Source organism: Pholis gunnellus (assembly GCF_910591455.1).
Source record: "Pholis gunnellus genome assembly, chromosome: 13".
NCBI lineage: Eukaryota > Metazoa > Chordata > Actinopteri > Perciformes > Pholidae > Pholis > Pholis gunnellus.
Genome location: NC_136540.1, coordinates 6,536,900 through 6,548,793, shown reverse-complemented (window position 1 = coordinate 6,548,793; position 11,894 = coordinate 6,536,900). Strand labels below are relative to the sequence as shown.

General features: G+C 43.6%; 1 protein-coding gene across 1 annotated transcript; it reads left to right on the top strand.

Annotated features, from left to right (window-relative positions):
• snx19a (sorting nexin 19a) lies at positions 1-5,786 on the top strand (the record flags this gene model as incomplete). Its single annotated transcript, XM_079171872.1, has 11 exons — positions 1-1,473; positions 1,548-1,686; positions 1,776-1,876; positions 1,961-2,080; positions 2,428-2,546; positions 2,987-3,077; positions 3,182-3,332; positions 3,649-3,772; positions 4,502-4,686; positions 4,806-4,893; positions 5,657-5,786. Exons 1-11 carry the CDS (start codon positions 16-18, stop codon positions 5,784-5,786), a joined length of 2,706 nt encoding a protein of 901 aa, XP_079027998.1. The 5' UTR covers positions 1-15.
• Between the last annotated feature and the right edge of the window lie 6,108 nt (positions 5,787-11,894).

Here is an 11,894-nt window from a genome sequence, read left to right as displayed (position 1 = left end):
CACCAGCTGACTCTAATGCCTTCCTCAACGAGCTCTCCTCATTGGACATTATTAGAGTTACTTGGGCAGCGCAGGCTGTTAGGGCTCGGGGCTCTGCTGGCGTGGCTTGTCCTCTTCCATCTCCTCGTGAATGTTTGGCTCCTCTGCGTCTTCACCAGCCTCTTGGTGGTTCTCGGAGGTTGGCTCGGGTCCCGTGCCGTGCTGGACGCGGACAGCCTTCTGCACCTGGAACACTTTTTGCCTCTTGGCAAACTCAACCCACCTCTGTATTCGCCCGAGCATGAGTGGAGGTTGAACCACGAGATCCACAACGCTGTCCACAAAGCGGTGCGGGACTTCGTGTCCTCGTGGTACCGCACTCTGCTGCCAGAGGTGGAGGGGGAGTTTGAACGTGCGGTGCGTAACACGATGCTGGAGTCGGTGATGGAGCTGAAGGAGCGCGCGCGGCGAGTGGACAGAAAGGCGCTGGTTCAGCGGCTGCTAGAGCTGTATGGCGGTCACCTGCAGAGCTACATGACGGCGAGGCAGATACAGTCAACGCAACAGCAGAGCTTTGGCCTCTGGCAGCTCTACAGTGAAGTAGATGCCCCTCACCCAGCTGTGAGCAGTGCAGCCGCTGAGCTCGGCTACTCCAGAGCTCTAGTTAACCTCGTCTTGCATGTGCTTGTTCCTTATCCCCATATGGAAACCAGGACTGGAGGTTACATGGTTACAGAGCTCATCACCTGCAACGTGCTGTTGCCGCTCATAAGCAGGGTGTCCGATCCTGACTGGCTCAACCAGACCATTGTAGACGTCATCACCAGGTCCAGAGAACCACAGGAGCTCCCGGCTACGGCTGCTCTGTACAGGTGTCAGATCCTGCAGGAGTCCTGGACCACCTGCAGGTCACTGTCTTCCTCTGATCTGGCCAGCTTTAACAGCAGAAACACCTCTGACCTTGATGATCTGCAGAGCCAGAGCAGCATCTGTGAGAGGGATTCCTCGCAGGGCAGCATGGTCAGCCTGACGTCCGCCGGGAAAGTAGAAGGTTGCCCCGTGGGCTTGCTCACACCATGCAAAGTGAACTGCTGCTCCCTCACATCTGGCCGCTACTCGCACTCACCAGAGCCCAAAAGGGTTTCATTGGACTCCTTGATTCAGTCGGACTCCGAAGACGAGCTGACGGGAGGCTTTTGTGACTGCGGCTCTCCGACGAACATCTGCAGCGCGATCACTTTGAAGGACGATGAGGCTTTCGGGTGCTTCGGTCCTCTGAAAAATCTTGGGCCCAAGATGGCGTTGCCCGAGGACTCCCAGTGGCCAGCAGGCATAGCCCAAGAGAAATCCCCAACTTGTCCTCCAAGAAGACTTTGTCTGACCCCCTGCAACTTTGATACCCCTAACATCCAGAATGTGCAAATTTGTGGCACTGTCGCTTCAAAGGAGCAGCGTGGCACAGGCACACATCCCTACACTCTCTACACTGTAAAGGTAACGCCACCTCTTACTTCCTGATATTTGAATTATGTATTATCGATGAGCACACATTGACTTCCGTTTCACAGTTCGAGACGATGGCTGCCGCGGAGAACGCTGAAACTCTGCAACCTGTGTCCTGTCGCACTGTCAACCGGAGATACAGCGAGTTCCTCAATTTGCAAACACGTTTGGAGGAGAAGCCTGAGGTCAAGAAAGTAATCAAGAGTAAGTGACTGTCGTCCTCTTTAATTGACCATTGAACTTCAGTATACGGAGACAGGTGCATCAATGCAAATCAATGTCATGGATTTCAGATGTCAAAGGCCCAAAGAAAATGTTCCCTGACCTCCCATTTGGCAATGTAGACAGCGACAAGGTTGAAGCCCGTAAAAGCCAACTGGATACGTTCCTTAAAGTACGTATTGGGATCGTAACTTCTGTAATGAAAGGATTGATGTGATTCTGTAATTTGATTGCCTTGTTGTTGTTGTTTTTCAAGCAATTGAGCAGCATTCCTGAGACATCCAACAGTGAGGACATGCAGGAGTTCCTGGCTCTCAACTCAGATGTTTGCACATATTTTGGAAGAAAGCCTTTTGCCAAGTCGAGAATCGATAAGGTCAGAGAGAATCTTCATGCTGTCGCTGTTGTGAGAGTTATTGTAAGAAACGTACAAGCAGCTTATCATTCTCTGATAAAAGAAGGTTTTTGTCCCTTTCTTCTCGAGAGGTAGAGGAGAAGATTGATTGAACATTGATGTCTGTGTATGTGTCAATATGACTCCGTATTGATATGAAGCTGAAGCCAGCAGCTGGTTAGCTTATCTCAGCATAAAAACACCTTTTTTAAACAACAGTTTAAAAAAAAAAAATCTGTCTTAAGCTTGCTAATCGCTATAGATTCAATGGAAAAGTATGATCTATGTATTTTGTTTTGGGGACTTTAATTATTTCCTGTCTTCTGAAGATGATGGAAAATGCTTTAGACACCTTGAAGACAGCGTTTCCTCATCCTGAGCCCCTCAGTCCAATGGAGGACCTGGAGGGAGATGCTGACGGAAGAACAATGGACAGCAGGAAGTCCAGGTGAGACCTCTATATCAGTCCGGTTCCCAAATTGTCTTCCACGGTGACCCCAAAATAACAAAGCAGTTTCCACTTGTGACCCGTCATCGCAGTCTGCGTCTGCCCATGTTGAGTCGTGACCGCTACATTAAGTCATATGAATACATCTTAGAGGCTTTAACATTATTCAGGGAGTTACAAGAACAATCAATTCTAACATGAATAATTTTTATTTTCTGTTTTCCTTGAATCTTATCCACCTGCCCCAGTTTAATTTTGAGAACATAAACCCAAAGGTCGGTCTCCCAACTGATTTGAAAAATCAATTCCGACATACAGTGCAGGATGTCAACAAAAATCCCTACAGAGTCCACACTTAAGGACGCTTTGAATGATCTTGTATATCTGGTATTCTTATGAAATAAAAAGTGTTTTTTTTATTTGTTTTTTTCATGCATCAGGAGGCTCATGTTCCAAAGCAAAATTTCCCCATCTCTCAACATACCTGATCTACACCCTAAAGTGACATACTGCTTTAGTGAAGGCAGCGCTGTAAGCTACCACACTGTATTGACCATCTTTAATTTAAAAAAAAAAAAAATGTGTTTTGAAATGGAAACTGGACACAGCTGACATTTCTGCTTTGCTCATCGTAGATCCTCAATGGCATGTCACTGCCGGGCCTGGAGAGCTTCGTCAAAGAGCAGGAAATACTTTTATGTGAGCCGGATGGGAAAGAGACAGCCAAGCAGAGCTGGGAGCAGCCTGGCATGGACAAGAAGACGTCAGGGAAAACTCATGGCACAGGTTGATATTTTTTTTACGTATATACATTTTATTGCAACAGTCTTATCTTAGTTTTTATCCATAACGCCAGTACGGAAGTGTTGCATGCTTTGCAGCCCTGTAGAATCAACATGCAGTAACTCAGCATTACCACTTGGACGCAGTAAAACTCCATTGTTTCTTTAGACGGTTTCTGAGTATTTATAGTCACTTTCCACCGTTTGTGTGTTTTGTCTGTACAGTGTGTCCTATGTGTTTAAAAGGTGTTCCTATTGTTGTGTTGCTGTGAATTTACTGTGTATTTACTGTGTCTGTGTTTTGTTGCTGTGCACTGCAGACACAGCTGTGGCAGATGTTGCCTTGAACATTCTGTGTCTGCTGATGAAGGACCAGTGGAGTTGGCTTTGCACTGAGAACATACAGAAGACCATCAGACTGCTCTTTGGCACCTTCATTGAGAGGTAAGTGTTCAGTATGTTCCTACTGTACATACAGCTTAACATGTCAATAACTCAGCGTCTGCATCCTGAAGAAGGCAGGAGTTTGTGTATTTTTGAAATAATCTATAATCCCATATTTATTATTACGATTACTTCGGCTGACGTTGATGCTACTAACGCATACAAATTATGTGAATGCAGATTTATTTTGCTGGGATGTGACATTGTGGCTCTCTATTATTTGCCCTTCATACAGCTGAACATCCAGACGTTGGGTTCTTCTCTAGTAAGCACCAAGTGGTTTGTAGCACTCGACTGCTGCATGACATTCTCTCGGATTGCCTTTCAAAATACAACCTTTCTTTTTAAACATTTATGCCTCACTGGGAATCTAGAATTACCACTGGGCTTGTTATTACCACACAGTCTGTGGGAACTGTGCTTGTCTAATCTCTTGTGCCCTGCTGTCATTAACTGATTACACTGGCCTCCATTTTTGGACTCAACAGATGCCTCTGGGAGTTTTAGGGTTCACTAAGCATGTCAGCAAACAACGTTTGTGCTCCTTCAATGGTTCAGAGAGATTTAAGAATACTTGTGTGTGTGTGTGCTTCTCCTTCGTTCCTTCCTAATCAATCAACGCCTGCTTGCATGTACAATATATGCATTTATCTTCACGTGTTTGTTTGGTGATATCGAGGCCCTTGCCCAGAGGAACACTACTGCATTAAACTGCTGATTCTGTTTCAGATGGTTGGATTTAGGGGTTGCCCACCTTACCAGTGCCCCCTGCTGGGTGATTTACCTTCAAGTGCTGCAGGAAGCCGTATGGCCAGGCGGCACGCTGCCAGCTCAACCACGGCCAGAGCGCAGTGCTGCAGAAAGAGAGGAAACCAAGGAGCAATGTCTGGACTGTCTAATGCAGCTGCTGCCAGGTATGTAGAAGCTGAGTCAGGTTGTAGCTGTTTGAATGCTCCATACATTTTGATTTTTTTCAAAGTGCTCCTGAAGCCATATTGTTCCTTTTTTAATTTGCTTCCTTTTTTTGCGGCAGAGCTCATCACTGACATGTTGGGAAGTGAGAAGTACAGACTGAGCTTGGAGACCGTGCTGGAGTCTTTACAGGATCACCAGATAAACAAGTGAGTCAACAAGCAAACTGTCGAGTAAACACATACGTCTGATTCGGCTGTTTAAAGACTGGTGCACTCATACAGGTTACGAACGTTTCTGGGTATCAGATCTATAACACACTAAACTGTAGCGAGTACGGGTGCAATCTATGGCTATAGCTACGACCAGAATGTGTTTATGTTTACAACATTTTTTGTATTCGGATCGTACCGCCTAAACTGAGTCTAAACTAAAACTGTGTAACTGTTAGTGGTCCTGGTGTAAACTGCCTTTGGCCATATTGCATGATTTTCTGTGTGTTTATAAAGGGAGGAGGCCCAGATTAATGTCAAGCTGGTCCGAAGTGTCTATGATGAAAAATGAGAAAGCTATTAAGAAAAGGGCAATAACAATTCATAGGGCATTGTAGCATCATAATATATATATTTTTAATGTACATTATTAAAAAAAGGAGATTGTGCATACAATGAGAGGAGATCCAGGTTGAAATTGATTTTGTTTGAAATGTCCATGAAAAAACAAGAAAGCTATTTACAATAATTAGAAAAAGCTTCTTTGGCCTCTAAGAATGCACTTTTGAGACGGTCCCTAACTCCTCAGTTTCCTGTCTTCAGTCAAGTCATGCACAGTGCTACACATCATACAATAGTAAATACATTACATCTGCTCTATTTAATCATTTCATTTTCCAATATTGTCCATATAAGCCCTCTGTATTAATAACAGTGGATGTCAGCCTGTCATTTACCCCGTTTGTGTGATTATGTGCAGGCATCTGATCTACTGCATCTGTGACCTGCTGCTCGAGTTTCTGATCCCGGAGTCGTGCGACGAGGCCTTCCAGGGGTTTCTGCTGCAGAGCCTGGCCAAAGACGCAGAGAGGGACAATCCTCACATATGAACGGCACATGATGACACCCGGATGCCCCACAGTTGTAGGCAATTGGTAGATAACATGCCGTACGTATGTGTGAGGGTTGTGATTAGAGTCCACAGGGTGATGGCACATGATCGGTATCTTCTCGATGCGTTTAGTGCTGTCAGCTGACCGCTGTGACAGCGATCAATGAAATCAGTTGTGCTCTGAAAAAAACCGAGCTATAGGTGATTGCTTAGAATATCTGACTTTGACTAGACATGATGTACTTAGGTCATCGGGGAAACTGCACATTTACTGTGTGTTCACTCATGTTGAGCAGCCAGTAAGATACTCGCACATTGCTGCTCAGGTGACCTATTTTGACAGTACGTTTTCATGTCTGTCTCCTCCTATGGGCTGAGGAGTCTACTCGAGACCATATTTCATTTGAGCACATATGTTTCAAATTCAGCGTTAAAGTGAAACTTTGAAATTGGATTGTCGTATTAAGAGTTTGTTTTGGCATCGGCAGTAACGTTTGAGGATGTCTCGTCTTGCTTTGACCTGACCGTCTATGGGAACCACCCTTGAATGAATCTCCAGTGATTCACCTGGGATCCCAGAATGAAATTTCATCCATAAAAAGTGATTTAGTGCCGGCTGTGTTATAGCCTTCCCATGTTCTTTTGACCCCGAGCAGCCGTTGAAAACACTCACTCCTTCGCAGACAATCTCTCTGATGGGGCTGTTATTGTTAGTGTGAAGATTATGAAACCACAGTGAAAAATGGCAAATTGAGAAGAAATGAGGAACACAATCACCAGAATAACATTGTCCCCCACAACATACTGTATGTAGCTAATGTTTCTTGTGATACAACGTTACTCAGAACTTACAAAAGTAATTTAATTCAAATTAAATATTTTTTTTTCTTATTGAACACATTGCACATATACAATTTTGCAACTGTCAATGTAGGGCCTTAGTGCCATATAAGCAATGGCAAAACTTAACCCGTGGCCACCCTTAGACCCAATCAAATCAGGGTATTTCTTATAATTGTTTTGTAGATTTGTTTTCTGGACACACTAATATTTTCTGGCCAATTAAAAGTCTGGAATATCGATGTGGGCGGGACCAACCTCTGACGGTCGCGTGTGATAAGTTTGTGTGCGCTGTGCGGCACGCTGTTGGGAAGTGGTTTTAGAAACAGTAATGATGAATATTATAGGATGAGGTCACTAAAGGTGCACCCAAAGCTATTGTTTGTTTTCTGTGTATTTCACGTGCATGTTGGAGCCGTATTGTCGGGCCTGTGTTCCAGATCTGGTGGTGATATTGATAAATAAAAGAAGTAGATTTTTCGTGTGGTTTCACATTAGTACATTTGGGAGCAGCATGATCACGGAAAGGGTAAAATAAACAAAAAAGCTTGGCCTATGTCCCAGCAGAGTGCAAACACTGGGTCATCTACTCTAAAGAGGAAAATTAAGTTTCAACCTTGAATAATAATTTGTTCCCACAGGCAGCAGATTACATTATTTATTTAATAGCCTACAGGTACTCGACCACAACATGTTGAGTAACGGGGAATATTTGATTGTTTCCAGGCTCCCAATAGATGCTGAAGGAGAAACTGATGTTTCTGCCTAAATCAATAAGTCACTTTATTAAAAACAAACTCAAAGGGATCCGGATGAGTTGGGATCAGTTCAAAGCTCAAGTTTTTCTTTTTTTGTCAGTGCAGAGATTACAAAAGTGGCAGTTTTTGCTTGCCGACCATTTGAATACACAAAAAACAGCATGCTGCAAAGAACGTGTCATCTACATATCTCTAGTTAAAGAGACATCTGGAATGATCTGTTTTAATGCAAAACTATTTTTTTAAATGTATTTGTTTGTTGATTTTTCGGTTCCTGGCAGTTTGATTAAGGATTTCCATGAAATGCAATATTTGTACAAAGCAATAGTGCTGCATCAAATACTATAATCGTGAAGCTTTAAGATGCTTTAAGATGTTCACGTATAGAAACTTGTGTCTAAATGTGCGCCCTTTGTTTCCACGTGCATTTCAGAAGTACTCCGTGAATTGGATCTCAGGAACATTTAGCACAGCCCACTTCCTTTCTCATGATATCATGGGCTGATACTGGCGGGCTCCCACCTCCTGTCTCATGCTTTGGGGACTTTACTGGCAACCAGAGGAGTCCAAACGCTTATGCAGCGTTGATGGTGGCCCCCGTACTGTACGTCTGTACGTGTCTAAATCAGAGCAGCTGTATTCTCAACACAAAATCTCTCAATGGGATAAACATCTGGGAAATTTCACAACTGACATATCTGACATGTAGACGGCTACAATCTCAGATTTATCAACTACTTACAATAGATTGACTCATTCCAACTAAAAAGTAAACAAATACAAAATATTTTAAGACCTTTTTCATAAGATATTCTACATTTGTTTCCTTTTTAGTTAAATTTGAAAAATGCTCTGTGAATGTAAAGACGCTTATTTTTTTTCCCAGCAAGACGAGTCACTATTTGATTACAGATTGACCATAAATGAGCATTTTTACCATGAGGTAGGTAACTTTCGGCATGTATGCCACCATTGGCACGTCGTAGCTTAACCAATGGCGCACTAGCAGTCAGTGTGCCGGAGAGGTTTTTGGAAATGTTTCAGTGCCCTCTCATCAGCCAAAATACACTCCCTCAAAGGCAGTGGCAGTTGTGCGGCCTGTTTTTCTGCAGATGACCGGCCCTTCTCGTCCTCTCATTGGCTGGTTCTCGTTGCCTTCTTGGCAACATTTGTTACGTCTATAACTGACGAACAAGACATCGATAAGGATGGCAGTCTTCTTGTACGTTGCTCTCATACATTATATAATTACAAAGTCCTGATTATGTGAGAGAAAACATTTCTTTTTAAAACATAACATTGCCTTTATGGATGGAATATAATGCAGATCCGTTTTTGATGTGGCGTCATAATTAAACTTAGTTGGTGACTCCTTGTCTAGTCTGAGTCCAGTTTGATGTTAATCTGAACACTGGACCTGACCGATTTAGAGACTTTCTACCACTAGGTGTCACACTCGACTCAGCAGCTGCTCACGAGCAGAACATAATTAGTCTGATGAACCCTTTGAATGAGAGCGTAGCGAGGCCAGGTCCACGTGGTGGCGGTTATGCACCTCTGAGATGGTTTATCCAAAAGCCAATAAACACAAAATTTAAAGAAGAAGCAGAGAGTGAAGCGGCACCACAATCAGCAGGACATTGGACACTACAGTTTGAGTTTTCTTTGAGACTAAAGGCCTTTACACACCGGGGGCGACGACATTTGTTTTCATACTGTTGTTTTTGTCATGAGTACTTTCACGCAGAACGCCAATATTACACAGCAACGTCTTTTTTTGCATTTAGAATAAAGGCATCAACCAATCACGCTGTGATGAACATATTCAAAATTACAGTCATATTGTGACATGGGGCGTACCAAGACGGCAAACTTTATTAAAGCATTTTGCTAAAAGTTGAGTGAATAAAATAGCTTACAGGACCTTTAAGTGTACAACGACTTACTACAGACAGACTGCCAGACGCTGTTCTGGGTCATAGGTCCTCGGTAGTTGGTTCTCTGTCTGTGCAGATCTATTTGAAACCTTTAATTGAAAAAGACTGTCGCAGATTTGCAGCTCTGTCAAAGTATTCGCAGGCTAGTATTTAATCATTTTCGTGTTGTTTATTCGTCACATCCCCCGTGGTGTGACGAATAAACTCTGCTGGGTCTTGTTTCGTCATCCCAAAAAAGCACACAAACTTTCAAGTAAAAAACCACAATGTGCGCATCTTCTCCCCTCCCACCTCGACTGAAAATGGATCCCCTAAATGTTGCCAGTAAATTGTCTGAACGGCCTGTCAGACACTATTTGCTCAGTTAGTCCTTTTATAAACAAAGATAGTATCGTGTTAATCACATCGTCATCTTTTTTATTCCTAATGAAAACAAGACGGATTTCGCACTGTGTCGCTCTCGGCACAGGTTGCTGTTATAGGCTACTCTTCTATTTTTCCAGGCCCAGAATATAATGACAAATGCTGGTTCAGCTGATTTACATGAAAACAAACCGCTCATGCACCGGAATGAACCGGCAAAACCGGAAAACGACCCAACTCGTGCTTCACATGTTTTGGCTTTATATTACTACTATTACGAACCTAAAAGTTGGTGTAAAGTCTGTCACAGATCTAAGTGATGCTACAGAGTCTGTATACTACAGTCATTTTACTATCATTGTTAATGCTGTTCACTTTCCATTATTCAAAAGGGTGCAGAAAATACCAATAGATGTAGTGTAATGACTGCGACCAGTGCCATGTTGCTGTTAAATTAGTTTCATGCACATTTGACATTGTTTTAGAGATAATCATTAATAATCACTGCTGCTCATGATGATGAGCAGCAGTGATTCATGATTAAACATGATGATGATGATGATGATGAACTGGATTCCTGATGACTTCTCATGGTTCCAAACAACAGATGTCCTGTACATGTGTTATATTTGGGGTGTCAGCCAGAGGTAACACTTTGCTCACTGACCACAATCAGTCCCACCTTTTAAACCACAGCACCAACAGTCCAACTAAAGCAGCTGAAGCATCATGAAGTGAGTGGGGAATTCCATCTTAAAAAAGATGAACGCACACAGCCTACTGATGCACATTTCGCACAGACTCCCAGATGTTGCAGTTACTCGGAGCAGAGGAGGATCCCCCAGCTGAGGGTTGACAAGTGTGTACGTGCAACATCTGAATGTTGAGGTAAACCTCTGTAGCGTAATTAAAAACAGGACTTTACTTGAATCTTTGAATATCACTAATGTTGTTGTTTCTGATAACGTCCAATAACAATGACGGAATATGTATGACAAAGAAAGCAGCGGCAACGTCTCCCGGTGTCCCAAACCGCTGGTTCTAGCATCTGACCGTGAGATTAAGTGAATCTGGTTCCTGTTAGCGGTGTGTCCTCTGCTGCTCGGTACAGATGTGCAGTGAGGCCTTTAAGGAACTCTTGACGCCCCCGCCTCAGTGCCCTACTTTTATCTACTGGAAAAAACTCCGATGACCAAGCTTTCTGGGAAACGGCAACATATTTCAATGGCAATGTCACTTTATCCAATCGCATTCCACCCGACTACGTTTACTCCACCCCTGTCCCATTTTATTTCATTTAGTTTGGCCAGTAGTTTGGGTCAAAGAGGAGAAGAAAATGTGTGAGCAGACAGAGAAGAAGGAAAGACCGTGCCGTGTGTTGACCCACGTGATCGGTGGTGTTATTTAAAAATTCACTCGCAATAAGCAGAGGGAGAAACGTGATCGCTCGGGGTCCTGACCTCACCTTGGGACAACTGAGTGAAACCATCCGTCATCCTCACTTCTGGTAACTGACTGCCTCTGATGACTCCTGACCTCTGAACAGGTTCCTTGGTGGTTCATCAGGAGTTTCTGGGAGGTCAACATGATATTTTAAAAACTATCGTATTGATTAGTAGTACGTAGTCACACATTTTTGAGCGCTGAGCTTTTAAGCAAATCGTACATAGTGGCCAAATGGTGGAATTCCAATTTCCGAGTGCGTCAAGTGATGCCCATAACTACTTTTTCCCACAGACTTACATTGGGAAAGAAGCATCTGTAACTCAGCGGTTCATTTTTATTTGGTAAATCAACTTCCCAGTACAAACACTTGAGTAGCCCTTATTTAAATCATTGGGTCTTAAGATGCACTAATTCCTTCGTCTGTTCCTGTGAAAGAGCCGAAGAATGAGGCCGGACCGAATGCCGGGAGGCTGCGTCAAAGAAAACCCGACTGCGCTTGATCGATGGGCCCATGGGGGCTGTAGATCGCTGAAAGTAAGGAAGTTCATAGGAAGTTATGCACCATTGAGAAACTTTAGTAAGAATGAATGGTGCACGCTTCCGACATTGAATCCGGTTCTCTTTATAAATCCATGGTTGGTGGGCGTAGGTGAGGCGCTGCCAGTAGGACTGAGATGGAGGAGGAGATTGATCGTATAGACGGGACTTGGGTTCTGGTTTCGTGGTTGTAAACAGAACTTCCTGCCCAAATATATTTACATG